Below are 21,469 nucleotides of genomic sequence, written 5' to 3' on the forward strand. Positions count from 1 at the left end.
AGGTAAGATCATTATATAAAACGGTCTGACCCCGGATCGGCACCACACCCATCAACGATAAACCTAACCATCCATCAACTTGAAGCTTGAATTTAGTACTCAATCACATCAAAAGAAGCCTTACAATGGCCTCTGCAGCAGTCCAAGTCCCCACCGGAGATCCCTCCACCGTCCCTTCCAAACCCACTTCAACCCCCTCCTCTGGCCCTCACCACGCCCACACCACCCTCAACTTCCTCAAAGAGCTCCCCGACGGCTCCCACCTCGCCCCAACCTACGTAGGCGTTCCAAGCAGCTACGAGCGACCCACCACATCCATCCCAGTGACGATCCACGACGTGAGCGGCCACGAGCTCGACTACACGCTGGACGGCAACGGCTTCCAGTTCTACTACCACACCAGCGCCGAGAAGGACTTTCTCGACGACGAGAAGATCAAGCGAGAATACTACCCTGAGACGGAGCAACTCCTAAAAGACGCGTACGTTCCCTTCCCCTCCTCTCCTCCTCCCAAACAACACCTCCTAACTTTCAGTAGGACAAACTGCTCCCGTGTCTTCATCTTCGACCACACTATCCGCCGACCCCAACCAGAGGGTACTCCCGCCTCCCAGCTCCGCGGCCCTGTTAACCGCGTCCACATCGACCAATCCTACCCTGCTTCCAAAGCCCGCGTGGAATGGCACCTGCCTGAGGACGCTCCCCGGCTCCTTCGCGGCCGGTACCAGATTATTAATGTGTGGCGGCCTATCAAGACCGTCAAGCGCGACCCCCTGGCTGTAGCGGATGCGCACTCCGTCCCGGATAGCGATCTCGTGCCGACGAAGTTAATCTACCCCAACCGCGAGGGCGAGACATGTGCCGTGAAGCCCAACCCGGAGTTCAAGTGGTATTATCGGTATAGACAGGGTCCGGAGCTGGTTACGCTGATCAAGTGTTTTGATTCGAAGACGGATGGACGGGCGAGACGCGTGCCGCACAGTGCGTTCGAGCTTCCGGGGGCAGAGAATGAGGAGGGGAGGGAGAGTATTGAGGTCAGGGCGTTGGTGTTTCATGAGGATGATCTGGAGTGATACCATGACTATATAGACAGCGGTGGGATGTCATGTTGGGATAGTATATTTAGGGCTGCTGTTGATGTTGTTATCGATAAGGATTAGATGATGGATGAAGAACGGGAGAATGGCAGGACACACACTACTTACTACCAAGCATCAATCTAGCACACTAAAGTACTAGTGCAGTCAAGTAATATATGCAAGCCGTGGCATTTATTGCGCGATCAACTAACATACTATAGATCCTGGAAAAAATATCTATCTAATCAATCCCCAATCCCATGTCATCCCCCACGCGCGCACTAAAATGCCGTGCGAGCACGTAATTACCCCCTCAAACCGCAACATCCACAGTCTCGACCGATACCACAACAGCCAATGTCAATGGCCAGATTGGCTTCCTTGCTGTCATCCTTGCATGACAGGCTGCATGATAAAAAAACTTACCGAGATCGGCGAGAATATGATGCTATCGCGGCCGAGTGTATAAGTAGCTAGTAGCTACCCTTGCGTCCACACCAACTTTGCTCGATGTCACTTTCCTACTAGATTATATAGCATCGACAAGATATTGAGGCAAAATGTCTCTCGAAAAACAACCCTCATCAACAGATGAAGAGGTACAAGATACACCCTCCTCTATTCCATTCGAGCCCATTCGGGATCACAAAGGTACCCCCTCCTCCCTATTTCCCTGGTACTACCCCAATCCTGACCACTCACCATGGTAAAACAGTAAAATGGTACCGGTCAACAACCTACAACGCCCTCGTCCTCGGGCTCTGCAACTTCCTGGCCCCAGGAATCTGGACCGCAATGAACAGTCTCGGCGGCGGGGGGTCCGAAAGTCCCTACCTCGTCGACGCGGCTAACGCACTCACCTTCGGCCTGATGGTATTCTCCTGTTTCTTCGGAAGCGTTGTCGTGCGCATCGTCGGAATAAAATGGACACTCATCCTGGGGACAGTCGGATACGCGCCATACGCCGCAGGACTATACACCCATAACCGATTCGGGACGGACTGGCTGGTTCTCTTCGGCGCAGCGCTGTGCGGTCTCTCAGCGGGGATATTCTGGATGGCGGAGAGTGCCATTGCCTTATCGTACCCTGAGCCGGAGAATCAGGGACGGTTCCTGGGTCTGTGGTTGAGTTTTCGTGTCGGAGGGCAGATCCTCGGCGGGGCGATTAACCTGGGTTTGAATGTCCATCGGAATACAGCGGGGAGTGTGAGTTATGCTGTCTTCGGGGTGTTTATTGCCTTGCAGGCACTCGGGCCTGCGGCGGGCTTGTTGCTCACTGAGCCGGGGAAGGTGATGAGACGGGATGGGATGAAGGTGAAGTTACGGATTGCGCATAGCGCATGGTACGAAATAAAGGCCATGACGCGGTTGTTCTTCCGGAAGGAGTTTCTGTGTATAGTGCCGCTGATCGCGCAGGCGACGTACACGGAGGCGGTGATGTTCACGTACTTGGATCTGTGGTTCAGTGTGCGGGTGCGGGCGCTGGGCAGTTTCTTCTCGGGTGTGTTGGCGCTGGTGTCTGGCAATCTGTTGGGGGCGTTTTTGGATAGTACGAAGCGGTTTGGGTTGAAGACGAGGAGTCGGGGGGCGTTTTTTGTGGTGTTGGGGTTGCAGGGAGGGTGGTGGATTTGGGCGACGGTTGTGACGACGCAGTATACGAATGAGGGGAGGAGCGGGATTGACTGGGTGGATGAGGGGTTTGCGAAGGGCTTTGTGCTCTATTTGATGTGGGTTGCTGGGTTTCAGTTGAATTATATGTTCCTGTGAGTGCTCCTGCTGACTGGGGGTGGGTGGGATGGGTGTGCTAACTGGGGTTATAGGTACTTTGTGGTTGGCAATTTGGCGGCTGATGAGGAAGAGGTCGTGCGGATTAGTGGGTTGTTGCGGGGGATGGAGTCGGCTGTGCAGGCTGTTTCGGTAAGTTTCTCGATCTGTTGTGTTGATGGTGGGTGCTGATGAGTGTAGTATGGTTTGAGCAGTGTTGGTATCATGGCTTCTGTGGGAGGCACCTATCTCAATTTTGGCCTTTGGGGCATCTCGCTGCTGCCGGCGTGGCTTGTGATTCGCCAGTTTGGCGTAAGCTTGGAGGATCGCAAGTTGGTGAGAGATTACGGACGTGATTAGATTGGATAGATATAGATGGATCACAGATCATAGATCATAGACTGGGATGTTCAGTTAAAGGCTATCTACATAGATGCAACGTATTCACAGATTGAACAGTCCACCCTTGCGTTTTCCACCAGGATAGACCACCATCGCGGAAAGAAAGAGTCCTACCGTGATTCCCAACGCCGTCTGCACCATACTCAAAGCCAACCCTCCCAATGACTCCTGCGTCTGGGTCATTGTCGAATCTGAAACGGTATTATTTTTCACTGCTTCTGCGTACGCCAATCCGGAGATGATGGATCCACTACTAGCCAGACCAGACGACACCAGCGTCCACATGCCCGGCACGATGGCCGCAGCAGCGTGTCCATGCCAGACTCGACTGTACAAGTTGGCACACAATCCGATCGTGAAAGCTCCAATGGTACTGCCGAACCGACTGTCCAAGTGATTGGCTGTGAAGTAGTAGGTCGTGTAGCCTGCGACGCCCATGAAGGACATGATCGGCAGCTGCTTCCATTTGGCCTGGTTGAGGATGGCGGCAAAGGCGCAGTACACCGCCACGAACACGAATTCCTGCACGTACACACTGCCATAGATGTTGGTATCTCGTGAAGGGCAGGATGTGGCTTTGGTGGCATTATCGTCCATCAGTCCGTAGATCGTGAGACCCACTGTCACGCCGTAGCCCAGGAAAAGCGAGTAAATGATAGTATAGACCAATCGGATGGATCCTGCCACGATCTGATGCGATTGCAATTCCAGACTGCTACACAGCACAGAGTATCCCGGTAGGATGAGCGCGATGGATGATTCTGCCAGGGCGGAGAAACAGAAAACAGGCTCGCCGCTCGAGTAGTAAATGCTTCCAAATGCACGAGCCAAGTAAGGACGTGAGCATGGCCACGGTGACTTCGAACACATTGGAGTACAGCGCCGATCGTGGTGCCAACACATACTGTAATGTTCCGAGGAGACAGCCCAGGACGAAGATAATGGGCATGTCGACCGGGCGCGCGCTGAACGCCCACGGACCCACCGCCACACTCGCCAGGCCGGACAGCAAAACCAACAACCAGGCCTGATGAATGCGACTCTTTCGGGTAAGAAGATCGTCCATGACTGGAAGAGCCTCATCCGGCGACAGTCTGCCATGAAGCACATTCTTATAGCAATTGTGAATATCCCCGAGTCGACCAAGGTCCAATCCGTGGGTTGTGCGGACCAGCTTGACCTCCGCAGTGCGGGTAAGGGGATCGTCAAACGAAATAATCATGCAGCCGGGAATGTACATGAATTGGCCCTGTACCCGCAGTCGGTAAGCCGTCATCTGCATGTATTCTTCGAGACGATGCGTCGGAGCGCCGAATTTCATCAATGCCCGACACAGCTGGATCATATAGCGCTGGCGGGTGAGAAGCGAACCAATCTTCTGTGTCAACAGCTCTTCCTTCATTTTCTTCCGACCTTCTTTGTCATTCGTTGGATCCTCGTCGTACCACTTCTTCTTGCGACGCTTCCGCAGGTCAGTGGGTAACGGCGCCAGTCCGTCTTCTGTAGATGTGGGCACCGCACCATCGTCATGGATTTCCTCCGGGTTATGGCCCATCTGATGACTGAGTAAATGCCAGAGCACACCTCCGACGAGGTTCTCATCATTACTGTTGGTCCGCGACGGAGTTTCACCCAAGCCCAGGTTCTTCACAAGATTGTTGGCATCGGAACCCAGCACGGACTGCAGCTTGGAAGCGTAGGCATGCTCCTCGAGTTCCTCCTGTGCGAGCATCTCTCTCATCTCAATGTCCTCTTGGAATCCGTAGTCTTCTGGGTGCCAGGCCGAATCCAGTCCATCACCGCCGTCAGGATCACGACCAAGTTTTTCCGCGAGTTGTGAAGTGCCATCGCGGATGGCTTTGAAGAGCACGCCCCACTGGTTACCCCCGGAGGGCGGAGGAGGGTTTTCGCGGGTCAACGGTCGTTCGTCATTGTTGGTCGATCGGTTACCCAGACGGTCGTCATCACTGGAGGGGTCGGTGTCGCGTCGAGGAGGACCCAGATGGGTATTGGAATCGTCAACGGGGCTGGACATGCTGAGCCGTAGGCATACTAATGACAATAATCACGAGAGGATCCTTGAAGGTTTGTCTCAGTTTTCTGAATTGTTCCTGGCTGTGCCTGAACTCTCGGAAAGCGTACCACGGAACGGCACTTACATGCTGTGGCAAGGGAAAAGGAAGCGGCCGAATGACAACTGACGGGGCCTGGAAAATGCCAGACAAGACGTTGGCACGACTTTGGCCGGGGAAAAAGAACTAAAGAATTTGGCGGGAAGAGCAAGAAGAAGAAAGATTTCCGACTAAAGGGGGCGTTGACCCACCAGAAAAGAGGAGAAGCGCCGAGCAAATGATGTTATCCCCGGCCAGATGCTGATCCCTCTACGTATCGGGAGGGGTTCAACTCTCTAGTCGCTACGTAGACGGCCACGAACACGTTCAAGTGCTAGAATAGTCTAGACTAAGAGGCCACGAACATCCAGGACGAAAAACTGAGGGAACACGTCTCCACGGGGAAATAACTTCTTATGAAATATGCAGCAGAAATTCCTCGGGCCAGACCTCCCCTGAAGGAAAGGAGCTTCTGAAACAACGGCGGATCAGCCCCCACCGCAAAGCTTCGCCCCTTGGCACTGGCCGTTGGAGTCCCTGTTCCTAAGCTGGGGGGGGACCGCGAGAGAGATTGAGTTGGGCCATTATCCCCAGATGTGTGATCCGATCGCACTATAATGGGTGATAATTATAGCCAGATTACAGAAGATACTAAGTATAGCCAGAGTAGATGGGACAGTGGAATGGAGACCCAACCGAGGGGTTAACCTGAATAAACTTGCCATTTGACGGACTACTGTTCGACTAGCTTCATTTTCGGGAATAACGGCACCAGTTAACGAATATCCACCCCCAATCGGCACTTGCATCCGTCCAGTCATCCGTGGTTGGCGGTTCATGTCATGCTGTTTGGCTGGTTTGCAACCTCCCCCGTTCCAGAACATGCCGAGCCACGGTTCTGGCCATCCTCGCTTCCGCGACTGTCATTTCAGTCCATGTGGAGACTCATTCTTGCTTTCCATTTATTTGACACACTCCGGACCCCGACCCCCAATGGTATTGCATTGCATTCCATCCAGCACAATTCGATAATCCCTCCTAGTCTCCTTTCGTCAATCTTCGTCCGATCCGAAGTATAACTTGCCCTCCGTCCCTTCTCTCTTGAAGATGCCCAGCTCCAAGGCCAATTTGACCACATCTTCCACCCAGTCGGTGCAGCGGTACAAAGGCACGGCCAGGTTCAAAGGCTTCCCGCTGAGGGTCAATTGAGCTGGGGGAGGTGGGATTTCCTCGGCACACTCCCGCTCGAATCGGATAAGGTCGTCCTTGGCGATAACGGCAATCTTTCGCTTCGAGTCCATCATGTATCCGGGCAGCAGTTCGGGATCGGGAGTATTGCGATGGCCGTAGTCCATGCCGCGCAGAATGGTGCCCACCACATGGTAGAGCCGTCCGCTGTTGCAGAAGGGTTCCGCGTCGGGGTCGGTTTCGATGAAGATGGCAAGATGATTGCGCACGCCGTGCTGTTCGGTGAGGTAGACGTCGTAGAACTCGGGGGGTGATCCGTCCGTGTCCATTTTGAAGTCACTGCAATTTGAGTGGTAGTAAAAGGAAGTTTGACGGTAGCGAGAGGAAGTTTATGGTAGTAAGCGGTTTGGTAGTAGTGAGAGGAAGTTTGAATGGCTGCAGAGTGAGGGAGAGTTTCTCTCGCTGGCCGGGTGTTCTTTGACAGGATGATTTGAGATGAGGCAGCAGTGCATTCACTGTCCAGCCTGGTGGTTGCCTGCTGTCACTGGGATCGCAAAGTAACAGACGCCCCTTGCGTCTGGAATGCAGATGAAAGGCCATCATTCACAAAGCGGCAGGCGCTTTCACGCTGTCACTGCTGCCTCAGATATCTGTCGTGCGAGCCTGGACCACGCCATCAGTTGAACTACGTCTACTGTCTAAGGGAGAGTAGATCACTGATCGCCTCTCAAGTATGACTACACACCCATTAACACATCTAGCCTCCCCTTGGCCAATGCATACACCGTCTCCAACCGGGGCATTGACACCCCGCATGTCCTCCCCAGTCTGACTGCATTCCCCACGATCGCTTCGACCTCAAATGGCCTCCCCATCTTCACATCCTGCAGCATACTCATTTCTCTTCCTGTCCCCTCTTTAGCCCTTCTCTCCGCCAATGCGAATCTCTTCTTCGCCGCCTCCTCATCCACGCCCGCAATCCCTACCGCCCTCGCCAATGCCACAATCTCCATCATAATCCCCCAGGCCAAATCACGCGCAAACGGCTCCGAGGTCAACAGGAACCCGCCATCCGTGCACAATGACAACGCACAGATTGGATTCCATGCTGCATTGAGCAACAATTTCGCCCATCGCGCCTCTTGTATATCCTCAAACAGCACCGCATCCCCGCCTCCTTTTATCATTAACTCGACGAATCTCTCCGCCGCCCGTCTATGTCCTTCCGGCGCGCGCGCCGGATACGTTCCTAGTTCCAAGAGGTCCAGGGGCTCCGCATGATCAATCACACCAGCTTCTGTCTGAACGGTAGGGAGGTATACCACCCCGCTGATGACTGGATTGGAGGGAAACGCCTCTGCGATATCTTTCTCGATGTCGATGCCATTCTGCGCCAGGACAATGGCTGTGTTTGGACGGTTTTCAAGGACCGGTCGAAGCTGGTCCGCTAGGGAGGGCGTCCGACCGGGGAAAGCCTTGGTCGTGACAAGGACATAGTCGTATCCGTTGTCGCGGGGACAGTCGTGCACGGAGCGAACAGTGTGGTCGGGGCGATACGTGACGGTGCCGAAGCGGGGACTGCGCAGGGTGAAGCCGTGGTGGGCGACAACATCGTAGTTGGAGCGACAGACGGCGGTGACGTTGCAGCCAGCTTGTTGCAGTTGGTGGAGGTAGATGGCCCCGACGCTGCCAACGCCGAAGACGAGGACGGAGGGGGAGGACGTCATGATCATATAATGGGTTGCTTCTGGGATAAACGTTGGGAGTCGGAGGTGGCTGGCGGCTTCGCCCGACCACGTGGGTCGGTCGGCATCGCAGCAGGAGTCTTTTACCGGTTATTTTGCAGCAACATCTACCATGTCTTGAGATGGTTATATGGTTTTCTTTAGTTCCTTATTTCTTTATTTCTTTTACCTTTGTTGCTGTCTTTCAGTATGGTCTCTACTAGCATTATATCCTACCAACACCGAGTTCGGGTGGTGCACATGGTCACAATATATACTCCGCCCACTGTCTGAGTCTACTGATCTGGTTAACACTCTAGATCTTCGCCTCCGATTTGAGGTACTTCTCGAAGAAATCAGCCAGCTGATTGTACCTATACCATCGTCAGATAGCCTTCATTCTAATGGGTAATGGCATACTTACCCCCGCTTATACTCTGCCAATCCCTCCGGAGTCTCTAGCTTAGCACGAGCACCCATCCAGCCGTGCCACATGGTAGGATAAGTCTCGACAATACCACCAATGCCATTGCTAGCAATGACCTCAGAGTACCCCTTGACGGCCTCAACGGGCTCATCCTTCGACGCAAGCACGATATGGGGAATAGTCAGCTTTTTAGCCTCCTCGGCATCCAAGAACCTAGTATTCATGCTCTATCAGCAACTTTCATCTATCATCCTAACGATTGACAAAACATACCCAGGATGCACCTGCCCCGAAGCAACAAAAGGCGAATTAGGCCCCGAGACCTGCGCAGTAACCTGCCAATACCGTCAGCATACATAACCATCACTCTACTTACCCAAACAATATCCATTTGAGAAATAAGTAATACTCACCTTCCCACCCCAACACAACCCAAACGCACCCCAACTCTTCACCGACGCAAACTTCACCTTCGCATCCTCAGCGACCTTCCCCAACACACCCACCTTCTCCGCCACCGATGCCTTGGTATTAATAAACCCAAAGAGAGCTTGCTTCTTCTCCTCCGTATCCGGCGGGAACCACGCCAGATCGGCGCGCTCACCGTGGAAGAAATCAGGGACTAGGACGAGGGCATTGAGTCGCGCAGCGAGGAGATCAGCACCTTGGATGGTTTGGTTGGAGATACCGAAGATGTCGTAGATGTCGATGATGCCGATGGTAGCAGTTGAGGGACCGGTGATATCTTGATTACTAGTGAGTTGGCTATTTCCACAAGAGACCAATTGATAAAAGTGAGGGATGTACATGTCTTCAAATCAGCAATCTGCGTATAACTCCCCTTGGGTGTATACCCCTCCGAAATAACAGGGGGGATAGTACGGCACGCTTCGCAGGTCATTGTTGCGGTATTCAGTGGGATGTGTTAAATCTTTAGTGGTGAATTGGCCTGACAATGGGTTGTTTATTGAGTTAGATAAAGTGTAGAGTAAGGAAGAGGGGCAGTCTGTCTATCTATACCTGGGCTAGAGATCCTTCATTGCCGGAGATAGCTTCCGCCCGGCTTTTAGCGAGCAGCGACCAATTCCCGTGGTGGCCGGGATCGTTGCAAGCAGAGACCGGTGGGCCACTGGGAGGCCGGCAACGGGCCGGAACCGCGCTTCGATGCATACCCCGGGAGGGGGACTGGTGCAATAGCATGGGAGAAACTTGTGATATTAAGTCCGGCGGAAATAAGATTGTGCCCGTAGAACATATACTGACTTTAGGTGGATGATCAGAATTTGTAGGCAGTATACTCATGGAAATTGAGAAGATGTATATTGAAGGAGAGAAAGTGAGATTCTCCGGGATGATTATGGAGCGACATTCGCAGTAGCTGATGACACCATCGAAAGAAACTTGCAATATTGAGCTACATTCTAGAAGCTGATATACAACATCATTATCATAACGTACAATTAATCGCTAAAAGTCGTGTCTGCCTCAAGCACTGGCATTCCAGTCGACAATGGCATCATCGCCAACCTTCTCCTTGATGATCCGGTGACTGAGGTCCCATAATGCAGCACCCAACGAAGGATCTGACGCCTGCGCAGACTCCTTTCCGGGCTGTGCAGGGTCACTGAAGTAGTATCCGTTCCAACCCTTCTCTTCAACTTCGGGACTTGTCGCCGCATACAGTGCGCTGAAGGAGCCGTGCTCGGGTGTTCGACCGGCTGCCAGCATTACTGTGGTTAGAAGCTTGCCCAAGAGGCCGGGATATGCGTCCTTCCATTGTTGTTGCATTGCTGTGTTTACCTGAGCATCGTGTTAGCACGGCTGTCTCGAGAAAGGGACAGTGGGAATATAACTTACAGCGCCTGGATGCACAGACAGCGCGTAGATGTTGTCATTGTTAGGCTTGATTACCCGATCCAACAGTCCGTACTTCACGCCAAGAATAATGGCCAACTTCGTCCGACCGTAAAGCTCCAGGTTGCCGACCTCGGGGTTGTTGATCTCCTCTAGCGTAGCGAAATGAACATTCTTAGGCGCCATGCGATGCTGCTCTGAGGTCTCGAAGACGATTCTGGGCGCAGGGGTATTCGGTAACTTGGACGTCTTTCTCAGCAACGGGTAGACCAGGTTCACGACATAGAATTGGCCCAGCCAGTTGACTTCGAAATGGCGATCGATGTGGTCGTGTGTTTCACCGTATTGGTTGACGTTGATTCCAGCCGAGAGAATAAGCTGCCGCCCATGTCAGTTTTGACAGCTTCGAGGGATATTGTGTGGGGAACGCACAAGATCTAGTCGATCTTCCTTCTTCCGGAAGTCTTCAAACACTTCCTTGATTTCATTCAAGTTCCCCATGTCGCAGGGGAACCACTCGATCTGCGCATTCTCGCCGGCTTCTTTCTTGATTTGTTCGATCGCAGCTTGGCCTTGTTCTTCTTTGCGGTTGGTCATGTATACCTTGGCGCCATTGAGAACGAACGCGCGGGCAATCTCGTACCTGCAAGCCCGAATTAGTTGCTATCTGGATATACTGTGGCAGAAAACTGACCCTATGCCTAGTGCACCGCCAGTGATGAGGGCGACACGGCCAGTGAGATCATGGATCTCCTTATGAGGACCGAGGATGGGTTGTAGAATGGACTGCATTTTTATTCTTTGTTTCTGTTCAAAATTGTTATGTTTCTGAGGTTTTGACTAGCGATAGAAATGTTGTTGAGAGGTGCGTTGGCGGAGGATATTAAGGTTGCAGAGCTAGCTAATTGACTTCGCGCGTAAGTATGATATCAGGATAGTGTCACCGCGATGCCATGGCCGGGGGCGAAAAGGAAAACAGGGTTGCATTTCAGGTCGCTTCAGGACCATCTTGGCCTGAATAAACAGGGGACATTCTAGCCATTGCCCTGTAGACTTGACACTTTGATTCTGACATGCTTGCCTGGTACTTTGTACAGTAAGAGCGATGGAGGGTGAGATGATCACCCGCGCTTTAATCCAGAAATAACTAATCTGCATAATATGTGATGACTAATGCTTCATTGCTGTGCGTCATATCTTATCTGGGATTAAGTTGTGTGATGATTTACGTCATTCCCGGTAGCCAACGGCCTTCGATGACTCCAAGGTTGAGAGAGCTACTCAACACAAACTAGACCATTGTCGGGAGGCAAATATCTCTTGCTATCTTGATACACTTCTATTCAATTCAGATGTTGCTGAAGCTTTCTGATATTATAATATACGTGTAAATAGCTCTTACTGCGACCTAGTACTACCCAACATGTTCTCCAGCGCCCCTCCTCCCCAAAATCGCCGCCTGAAAGTCACCGCAGGAACATCCTACGCACCAGAAACCCACGAAACCGTCACCGTAAATAGTACCTCTCCTCTGAAATTTAAGAGCGACCACTTAGCCAGTAACCTCTGGGTCCGCATCAAAGATTATACAGGTATCTACACCCTCACCTCTAACCCGTCACCACTCACCCAATTATCCTAACAAACACAGGCTACCCCACCGATTCCCCTAAAACAAACACCTACTTCGACACACCTCCATTCAGCCAAAACCTCTTCTCCCTCACCTTCACCCTCAATTTCACCCACGACGTAAACGGCAACGACCTCATCTTCGGGAATGACTTCGACCACCCGATCCGCTCATACCTCCCAACCGGATTCAATACCGCGTTAAAGATCGTCAAGTCCACGCTCGACCCCTCGTTGGATGGCGACGCATATGCCGATAAGCCATATCTATATAGCCCTGGACTAGCATCATGGAACCAGTTCGCGATTGGCGATAGGGACGAGGGGGCTGAGAACAATGAGAATATCATAGTGCAAGAAGGCGGCACAGGATCCGGGGTGGAGGTTCGGAAAGGGTACAATATACCCGATAGCTCGTCATCACGGAGAACGCATTTCCAGGGAGAGGCGAAACGACAGGAGTTTGTCTTTGAGAAGGGGAGGACTTATGCTGCGGATTTTGGTAATGGGTACTTGGATTTTAATGGTACGATATCCGCGTTACTCCATTTATAGTCGGGTTATTTGGGGTGATCTTCGAAGCTAATACGCAACAGAATTCGCGATTCGGATACCCGGGTTCAGCTTCCATATTGGCAAATATGTCAGTGAGAAGAATAATGTATTGCGCTACGTCTTGAAAAATCGCGCGACGGGGGAGGTCTATTTGGTGATTTGTTTGACGGTTGTGCTGGAAGAAGAGGCAGGCGATAATAGTGACGAGGGCGAGGGGGACGATATGATAGACGTAGAAGACGAACAAGAGGTAGATGATGTGGACTAGTGCTGATCACTGGCTGTGGAAAGGATAGTTGGCAGAGACCGATCAATGTACAAGACGCTAGAGCGATTAAATATTCCGTTGGAGTTCAACGGTATGAAGGATGGTTTACCTTCTTCAACGTTAGGTATATACAGCACCGGCCCGTGTTATCTGCCACCTGAAATGCTAGTGTTAAGCTCTACTTCTCATACTCGCCCAAGGCCCAGTCCAACAACTCCGGATACCACCGCCGCCCGACATCCTGGTGGCTCATGACCCGATGTATGAGTGTGCCTTCGCCGACCCGTCCCTTGAATATTTTATTGAAGGTCGCCTCGGCATCTGATCTGACTTTGTCATCTTTGATCAGATCCTTGATATGTTCCGGTATGTCGAGGGAAATATTCTCCGCTGATAAGTCCAGACTCATGCCTTGAAACACAGGAATCGAAAACCGCGGTCCCAGAGGCGCACCCTGCGCATCGACGAAATTCTCCGCCTCCAGATTTACTCGGTGCGTTGTGGCTGTGCAGACCCCGCCTGTGATAGCCTCGAGCGCGCGACCAATGTTGACGACTAACGAGTCTTGCATTGGCGGCGCGGGGATCCATTCCCCTGCTTTGTTTTGCACCTCAAGTCCGGTATGCGGTGTGGCTTGCAGTAAGAATGTCAGGAATTCGGAATCCTTGTGGGCTCCGACGCCTTGTGCTTCGGATGGAGTTGATGGGGGTGGGTATTTGATCAGTTTTAGCTTCTGCTGTGTTGGGTTCTCGAAGAATTGCTGTAATGCTGTCGGCGGTAAGTCCAGTGCTTCTGCGATGAGGGTCCTGAATGCCTCGGCAACTGGGCTCATCTCAGCCAGGTACGCCTCGACGGCGTGACGGAAGCCAGGGATGGCTTTCTCATCGGGCCACTGCACTGTGTTAGTATCTTGTGGTTTACATGAATAGACATGACGCACCTGATTCGGACCTCTGATATTACGGTAGAGAGGTGCATCGGGCGCTGGAGGAGGCAACTCAGTCGCAAACTACGATTGTCAGTCTAGAGTGATTTTCCGAGGTTGTGACGGTCGCACATCGAATTGCTCTCGATAATCGATTTGCCGAGCTGTGGTCTCTGCTCCGAGTCTAGAGTATCCCAGAAAATGCTTACTGTTGACCATTTCGATTTCCAGCTTCTTCTCGAGTGGCAGATCAAAGATGTGGAAGGTCTTCTCGATTAGCTCGTCGCGCACCCGAGCCGCGATTGGGGCGTTGATGAGGTAAAAGAAGCCCACGTTGACCAAGGCATTGCGCAGGTTGGCGAGAAACTTGGGCCTATCATCTGCTGACGATGCCTGGGCATAATCTAAGACGGGGATCGAGGTGAAGGAACTTGAGCTGGATATCATGGTGAAGGTTGATATAGGCTGTTGAGGAGTTACAGTAGATGCGGGGTGGTTTTATCGGAGGCGGTGGAGCGAACCGCTGCTTGCGCCATTCTCTGACTCGCTGACACCTTCAGCAGTGGGACAAGACATGGCGATGTAGAGACGAAAGGAAAAGAAAGTTGTGCTGAGAAGGAGGCGAATTGGAACAACTGATGTTCAGATACCTTGACGCACGCAGATGTTTTCTCCCTTATGCACCTCGCTCTTTCTAATTCGCACCCAAATGTGAAGCTGGATCTCGTCCCACGCCACTTAACTACCCCTGGCTTTCTCCTGGCCTTCCTATGTACCATCTTAACAGACACAATCAACATGCGTTGATATTGCAACCCCCAAGGCGATCATGCGATTGTAATATCGATGGCCTTGTGCAGGAATACAATATGTGTGATTGAGAAGGGATGTGCTTGGTAAGAATTGTATTTTCTATCTAATGTCAAAACAGATTTCTGCCAAGTAGACCAAAACGATATACTAATGGCCACCAACAAGCAGCAGGGGTGACTCAAACTGAAACGAAAAACACCAGGACACAATGTCATCCGATTCTTAGTCAGTTAAGCTTCTTCCCACGAATTATTGCATAAGGTTCTTCAGACGGCTGAGATCGCTGCATAGCGCTGATCTCAACACGTTTCCTATTGGGCCGAGTTCCCTTGCCTGGTTTGGGTGCAGCGATGGTCGACTTACGACGAACCATGGTGGTTCCGACAGCTGTATTTTTTGAAATTGTGGTAGTGATCCCCCATTGGCCCAGCGGGGGCTGTTCAGCAGGTGAGTAGGGTGCAGAAGGCTGACTCGGAAGAAGAGACGTTTGTGTCTTTCCGTATCCAAAGTTTGGGGATGAAGAAAGACCCACAAGACTGGCAGAAGAAACCGCACTCTGGGCTTGTGAGGAATAGTTGGCCGAGAAAGCCGCAGGGGAACCGATCAGATACGGAACACGGCTCCTTTTTCTCTGTGTCAGGAGAGAGGCACGAGGTGGGATAGAGAGAGCGGAAAAAAAAAAAAAAAAAAAAAAAAATTGGCAGTGTCTGCTCAGCGAGGGACATGAACCATCTCTTCAGGAGCTATATGCTCGGAAAGAGGCAGTTGAGATGTAGGCAGCTGCCCCTAACACGTACCTGACACTTCTCAGTCATATATCATACTCTGTATCACTGCTGGCTGTCTATTCTATCAGCTTTGTTCACAGAGGATATTAGAGTTTGTACGCTCACCTTTCGCTTCAACTTGATTCTGAGCAATGTTGGATTCTACAATGAAACGAATTGAAAGATGGACGGTCACTGGTAGCACAGGTTTTAGGATTCGTCAACTCATAACTGCATTCATCTCATCTTAGATTTACCTTACTTTCAGTCTCTCTGACTCAGTAAATTGCCCAGTAATATTGGGTCCTCAGTTTCATCCTCTCTCAACCAGAGGTGCTCCACCCACAACCCTTGTTACTTCAAGACAACACTTAGATCATTTGGAACACTACTCCATGTCTAAGGGGCGTCACCTAGCTAGATGTGAGCCCTCTAACTAGAGAGACTGAGGTGTTGGAAGATTTAATTCACTTCCTGATACTTGTCTCAGTGACTGAGTAATACCTGCAAGAGCAACACGCGTACCACCAACGAAGTTTACCTTCACAACGCGCAGGATTCCTCCTTCCTCGCTCCAGCATCTCTTCTAACCTGTTCTCCCACTCCCAAGCTGAACTCCATTCCAAAGCATCCAACTGCGTTTTGGTTTCTCTTCACTTTCTCCTAATTCGTTGTCAAAGCCACATTCAAGATGAGTTCTGACGCTGAAATCCAGGAGATAGCCATCTCCCCACACGCGGATACCGAGATCCTCATCACGGAATACACTGGGGCTTATATGGGTGGAAAGAAAATAGTAAGAAGCGTTTCAATGAAAGTTGAGCGCCACAAGCTACTTGAATTTGAATACTTTCGAGCAATGTTTAGCCACGGGCGATGGCTTGAATCTGAAAGTCGGAAGATTACCCTGAAGGACAACTGCAAGGGCATGGAAGTTCTCCTGCGAAGCCTTCACGGCACCCTCGAGGACATGTCTCTCGATTCAGTGACTATTGCAGGGACATGGCATGTGATCATGTCCTGCGATAAGTATAACGTTGATCAGAAAAGACTGAGTTCATGGTTCAAGAATTGGTGGAGACATGAGACCCAGAAGCAAATCAACACATTTTACTACATGCGGTTTGCTAGGGAAGCAATGTATCCATGCTTCGTATTCGACCATGCCTCTGCTTTTCAGGAGGTTACCAAAAGGCTCGTTTATAAATCTGTGGGCCACATCACCGAGAGCAATCCGACAGATATTAGACAGATGCATTTGCCACCGCGCATCATCCGTGGGTGTCCAATATCTTGATTCTGATCATGTCACTAATGCTACAATTTCAGAGCAGATCAATGCGGCCCGTGGGCGCCTACGTGTCATTCTCCACCGAGAGCTATACGCCGAAGTCGGAGATATCGTCAACAATGGCGAATGTTCCTGTAAGGAACTTACGACTTTCGAATATTTGCGCGAGCTAGGGAGGATTGAAGTTTGGCCCCTGGAGGACTCCATGAGAAACCAAAGTATTCAAGAGATGCTCGAAAGACTGAGTCTATTCGATGAAAAAAATATGAGATCCTATACAAACCCCAGAACTGGGAAAGTTGGGTCATGCAATTCCTGCAATCAATCATGGGGAGAAATTGTTCTGAGAGCAGCGAGCACAGTGAGCAAATATTTCGATGGTCTCTGTTTGGATTGCATGGACCTTAGTAAGGATCTACGGTCAGGTGGTGACAGGGATGATGATTACTGGAGGCATAATGAGCTACGAAATTGGGATAGTGGTTGTCGGATCAAACATGGCGAACCAACTTGGTACTTCAGCTTCATGGGCCGCCGGGAAAAGCGTGGTTTGATCGGAGATTAGTCACTACTTCTTTGTCGTCGTGCGCGCTGGTCGTCTACATTGGTATATCGCATGCGTTCCTTCGTTTTCTTCGGTGTACAATCCAAAGACTGCTCCATGCCAAGATGGATCCCTTCTGATGACTTATGCGCCAGTTTATTTGATCCACGTATTGTGGACATGGGAGAATTGATTTCTTGTGCTTCTTATGCTCCTGGAATGATTCGATCAGATTGTGTTGATTTGCGAGAGGAGAGGGGGAAATCTACATGTACCAATCAAGGCCACACACTTATTCACTTATTCATGTATTACATTCTGATGTCTGGGATCCCCTCTATGTGACCAACTACGGCATCAAGTGGGGATAAATGAACATATGGCTGGGCAACGTACAATTTCCCGCCGGCAAACCATTCTAAGGTCTACCGTGTTCATTCCCCTTCCGGAACCTTCAGACTAGGCAGGCCTATGTGACAGTCAGCAGTTATGACGGTTCTAGGTAATGAAATGATGGGTCTACGGGTGTCTCCTTGTTCTTCAATCTTCGTACCACCAGAGAATATTGTCAGACTGTACGCCCATAGATGAAGTGTTGTTGGGAGACTCGTGACCGAAGACGTTCGTTGAGCAGTGCCCGACCATATACGCATGCCTAGAGGATGATGCTAGTAGATCAGAGCGCACTGTCTGTCCAACAGGCTAATGTGGGCCACAAGGCAGCAAATCAAATTTTCGTCTGTCTATGCCGGATTATTGCCGTATACGGAAGGTTTTGGTGACTTCAAGCAATGTATCTAAGACAATACGACCGGTGACTGTGGCTCCTGTTAGGCGGAACAACTGTGCTTAATTTCCTCCAAGGCCGAATGAGAAATGTCCTCCGCCCCATGAATAGTTTCTAAACCAGCCAACGAAGCCAGAAATGGGACAAGACGCTCAGCTTGCATCTTCTTATCTACTGGATACGAATGTACACCCAAGTAAGGTTCAATCCGTGAAGAGTGCCGTGCCCGTCAGCAATGCTCATCCCGGTGGGATGGCCACTCACAACTGAATCAGATGTAGATCCCTTCCTGAGAGGTGAGATAATCCTTCCGCGTATGGCCATATGATCATCTTGCCCGCGCGGAAGTCCGCACGGAGTCCCTTATAATAGTATGAGGGTAATAATTAGTTCCCATCGACTAATGCAAGTGCTTTGCCGGGTTGGGGATCCTTCCCCGCATTGTTTAGGCCATGCATGCCCGGTGTTCGTGGGTTTAGGAGTATGAGCGTGTGCTTAAAGGGTGAGGGGAACTGTTACTGATTCCTTTAACGTCTTATTGTGTCCGACGATATCCGAGAGATGTGGCATGGAAGTGTGTAGATCATGAATGTGATGTGATCAGGACCGCAGTGAAGCTTTCTGCTCGGGTATGTGGTCTGGGTTGAGCCACGGTGGAAAGCCTCAGGCTGCCCTTCCGCTTTCAGACCCAGTAAACACAACATAGGATGAATCCAACAAAACATCCTACGTAAATCTCACAAAAATTACCAAATATTCATTCTGTATCGGCCAGGAGCTTGGTCATGTCCACGGTAGTACGATCCCCGTAGAGACTCTCTCTGGACCTTCTCAAAAGGGGGTTTCGTGTTCTGGTAGACTCTTCTAGCTCTCGCTTACGGCTCCACCCATTGCTGAAGAACCCCACTCCTGCTTTCTCCCACCTATCTTCCGGTCTAACGATGGCTTCTCCACCAAGAAAAGGACGTGTGCTCTCCTCTCAAAACTCTCCAATTCTGGTTTGATCGATGTGAGCTTACCAAGAAAGAGCGAGGACTTCCATCTTGTATTTACGGACCCGCATTAGCTACGCTTCCTACACGGTTAGAGACGATTGACATATGTTGGCACCGTTACTTGTTAGATGGTCTCTGCTACGCTGGCGGGATGTGGACTAGATTCTGTTCAAAGTTATGCCAAGATTCGCATGGGCCAATCCTCAGCAGCGAAGAGCGCAAGGAGGCGCAGCTGAGACAGAATCCCCTTTCTGCGAGTCACATCTCGAGTCCCTTAAGACCACCGTCAAGTGGGCGATAAACTCCGCATATCTGCCACCTGAAAATTATCGGTCAGTAGTTAATAGGGACATGACATCTATGGCCTAATGAGACCACTGGTCAGAATACGCCTAAGGCCGGAAACTACTCCCGCAAATTGCTGCGACGAAGACGAGGGGGCCGTAGTCATAAATTTGCGTGTCGTGTGCCTATGATAATTTTCTTAGGGTCCGAAGAGCACGCTAGGGATGTCAGAACAACTAATGTTGCAGGATTGGTCTCCATCTCATCCCTGTCACTGACATCATATTACTTCCTAGTATATCATGTTCACCATTGTATAGAGACGCGCCCATCGCAACGCACGTGTTGGTGAGCATCTTCACTAAAAGTGTCACTGTTGTCTACACACCACTCGTTTCACGCTGATGTGCCGAATCATACTACATGCATCGGCCATCGGCTTATACCACCAGGTGCCTCCGGAATTTTGCTGTTTCAAAATGTTCTTTGTAACTCCCTGAAACGACCAAAGTATCACGGAGGTAGCTCCGGACAGGCGGAAAACACAACCACTTTGTCCACGAATCGACACAGTAGTCTTCCGGTGGGTTTAGTTGTCGCTTCACAATAGTATATATAGTAATAGTAGATCTGGATGCTTGGGATAAGTCATCCAGTGGTGACAGCGCCTACCTAAATCGTCATGTATCGACTCCTATCAGTTGCCTCGGTTCCTCTGCTGGCCAGCCTCGTGCATGGCTATGCTGACCCCGGAGCATGCTCGGGTGTTTGTACCACCCATGACCCCGGTTTGATCCGGAGAGAGTCGGACGGTACATACTTCCTCTTCTCTACAGGAAACAAAATCTCCTACGTCTCTGCCTCATCCATCGAAGGACCATGGACCAGCGTTGGGTCTATGCTGCCGGATGGATCGTCCATCGATCTCGATGGCAACGATGATCTTTGGGTAACTATGTCCCACTGCAAACATGATTGGCCTGTCTGACACTAGCCCAGGCCCCGGATGTCTCCTATGTAGATGGTCTCTATTATGTATACTACGCTGTGTCGACCTTTGGATCCCAAGATTCCGCCATCGGACTTGCAACGTCCGAGACGATGGAATATGGCTCTTGGACGGATCATGGCTCCACTGGCATTGCGTCTTCCTCAGCCAAGATTTATAATGCGATCGACCCCAACCTGATCTACGCCGATGGCACCTACTACATCAACTTTGGGTCGTTCTGGGATGACATTTACCAAGTCCCGATGAAGTCGACCCCAACGGCAGCTGCCTCTTCCTCCTACAATCTTGCGTATGACCCGTCGGGTACCCATGCGGAGGAGGGTTCCTATATGTTTCAGTACGGTGACTACTACTACCTCTTTTACTCGGCAGGTATCTGCTGTGGATACGATACATCCATGCCCGCTTCCGGAGAGGAGTATCATATCAAGGTCTGCCGTTCGACTTCGCCCACGGGTGATTTCGTAAGTATATCCGACATTTAGAGAAAATACTAAGTAGGGAAAGCTAACCTGGTGCTAAGGTTGACTCCGACGGTACGGCGTGCACGGATGGCGGGGGCACGATGGTGCTCGAAAGCCATGGAGAAGTCTATGGCCCTGGCGGACAGTAAGTGATTCTGCAGCTGCCCCACCGATATTTATGCTTATCATGTTTTAGGGGTGTGTATGACGATCCCAACCTTGGTCCGGTTCTTTACTACCACTACATGAACACCACGATTGGATACGCGGATTCTGACGCGCAGTTTGGGTGGAACACGATCGACTTCTCTAGCGGATGGCCGGTTGTATAAGCATCTTGGTTGGCGATGGAAATGGTGCTGCCTACGAGAGGGTCTACAAGTTGTATATAGGATTGCGGCTATGAACTCGGCCGAGATATAGTTAGTTAGTACATAGTGGAATCGTTAGTCACTAATGCAGCCCGCATGAGTGCTCTGCCTGAGGCTTCAGTACTGTCCCTCAATTTCTGTTTCTGTTTTTAGTTTAAGCTCTGCAGCTGCTCCCCACCCATTCATCCACTCATTTGGTGAAGACATTCAT

The 21,469-nt window shown here is 50.9% G+C and overlaps 11 protein-coding genes across 11 annotated transcripts; 5 read left to right on the forward strand and 6 right to left on the reverse strand.

Annotated features, from left to right (window-relative positions):
- Positions 1-125: 125 nt before the first annotated feature.
- An09g01100 (uncharacterized protein) lies at positions 126-1,160 on the forward strand (the record flags this gene model as incomplete). Its single annotated transcript, XM_001393390.3, has 3 exons — positions 126-481; positions 539-981; positions 1,090-1,160. The coding sequence occupies 3 exons, from the start codon at positions 126-128 to the stop codon at positions 1,158-1,160; spliced, it is 870 nt and encodes a 289-aa protein (XP_001393427.3).
- Positions 1,161-1,670: 510 nt separating this feature from the next.
- An09g01110 (uncharacterized protein) lies at positions 1,671-3,203 on the forward strand (the record flags this gene model as incomplete). The annotated part of the gene is made up of 5 exons (XM_059749577.1): positions 1,671-2,422; positions 2,479-2,617; positions 2,694-2,818; positions 2,900-2,996; positions 3,045-3,203. The coding sequence occupies 5 exons, from the start codon at positions 1,671-1,673 to the stop codon at positions 3,201-3,203; spliced, it is 1,272 nt and encodes a 423-aa protein (XP_059605805.1).
- An 84-nt stretch (positions 3,204-3,287) lies between these two features.
- Positions 3,288-5,280, reverse strand: An09g01120 (uncharacterized protein; the record flags this gene model as incomplete). The annotated part of the gene is given in 1 exon segment (XM_059749578.1): positions 3,288-5,280. A coding segment is annotated over 1 exon segment (1,993 nt), but the record flags the coding sequence as incomplete, so codon positions are not given.
- Positions 5,281-6,408: 1,128 nt separating this feature from the next.
- An09g01125 (hypothetical protein) lies at positions 6,409-6,873 on the reverse strand (the record flags this gene model as incomplete). The annotated part of the gene is made up of 1 exon (XM_001393393.1): positions 6,409-6,873. The coding sequence occupies one exon, from the start codon at positions 6,871-6,873 to the stop codon at positions 6,409-6,411; it is 465 nt and encodes a 154-aa protein (XP_001393430.1).
- A 408-nt stretch (positions 6,874-7,281) lies between these two features.
- An09g01130 (uncharacterized protein) lies at positions 7,282-8,271 on the reverse strand (the record flags this gene model as incomplete). Its single annotated transcript, XM_001393394.3, has 1 exon — positions 7,282-8,271. One exon carries the CDS (start codon positions 8,269-8,271, stop codon positions 7,282-7,284), a length of 990 nt encoding a protein of 329 aa, XP_001393431.1.
- A 313-nt stretch (positions 8,272-8,584) lies between these two features.
- On the reverse strand, positions 8,585-9,596 carry An09g01140 (uncharacterized protein; the record flags this gene model as incomplete). The annotated part of the gene is made up of 5 exons (XM_001393395.1): positions 8,585-8,642; positions 8,693-8,908; positions 8,969-9,030; positions 9,109-9,440; positions 9,503-9,596. The coding sequence occupies 5 exons, from the start codon at positions 9,594-9,596 to the stop codon at positions 8,585-8,587; spliced, it is 762 nt and encodes a 253-aa protein (XP_001393432.1).
- A 113-nt stretch (positions 9,597-9,709) lies between these two features.
- An09g01150 (uncharacterized protein) lies at positions 9,710-11,341 on the reverse strand (the record flags this gene model as incomplete). The annotated part of the gene is made up of 5 exons (XM_001393396.3): positions 9,710-10,123; positions 10,223-10,495; positions 10,553-10,927; positions 10,982-11,192; positions 11,244-11,341. 5 exons carry the CDS (start codon positions 11,339-11,341, stop codon positions 9,710-9,712), a joined length of 1,371 nt encoding a protein of 456 aa, XP_001393433.3.
- Positions 11,342-11,972: 631 nt separating this feature from the next.
- Positions 11,973-13,004, forward strand: An09g01160 (uncharacterized protein; the record flags this gene model as incomplete). Its single annotated transcript, XM_001393397.1, has 3 exons — positions 11,973-12,141; positions 12,201-12,707; positions 12,778-13,004. 3 exons carry the CDS (start codon positions 11,973-11,975, stop codon positions 13,002-13,004), a joined length of 903 nt encoding a protein of 300 aa, XP_001393434.1.
- Positions 13,005-13,182: 178 nt separating this feature from the next.
- Positions 13,183-14,376, reverse strand: An09g01170 (uncharacterized protein; the record flags this gene model as incomplete). Its single annotated transcript, XM_059749580.1, has 4 exons — positions 13,183-13,458; positions 13,495-13,896; positions 13,945-14,001; positions 14,062-14,376. The coding sequence occupies 4 exons, from the start codon at positions 14,374-14,376 to the stop codon at positions 13,183-13,185; spliced, it is 1,050 nt and encodes a 349-aa protein (XP_059605807.1).
- Positions 14,377-16,200: 1,824 nt separating this feature from the next.
- Positions 16,201-17,365, forward strand: An09g01180 (uncharacterized protein; the record flags this gene model as incomplete). The annotated part of the gene is made up of 2 exons (XM_001393399.1): positions 16,201-16,786; positions 16,839-17,365. 2 exons carry the CDS (start codon positions 16,201-16,203, stop codon positions 17,363-17,365), a joined length of 1,113 nt encoding a protein of 370 aa, XP_001393436.1.
- Positions 17,366-20,093: 2,728 nt separating this feature from the next.
- abnA (endo 1,5-alpha-arabinanase abnA-Aspergillus niger) lies at positions 20,094-21,219 on the forward strand (the record flags this gene model as incomplete). Its single annotated transcript, XM_001393400.3, has 4 exons — positions 20,094-20,360; positions 20,411-20,887; positions 20,947-21,032; positions 21,084-21,219. The coding sequence occupies 4 exons, from the start codon at positions 20,094-20,096 to the stop codon at positions 21,217-21,219; spliced, it is 966 nt and encodes a 321-aa protein (XP_001393437.1).
- Positions 21,220-21,469: the final 250 nt, after the last annotated feature.

The sequence above is a fragment of the Aspergillus niger genome (genome assembly GCF_000002855.4).
Source record: "Aspergillus niger supercontig An09".
Taxonomy (NCBI): domain Eukaryota; kingdom Fungi; phylum Ascomycota; class Eurotiomycetes; order Eurotiales; family Aspergillaceae; genus Aspergillus; species Aspergillus niger.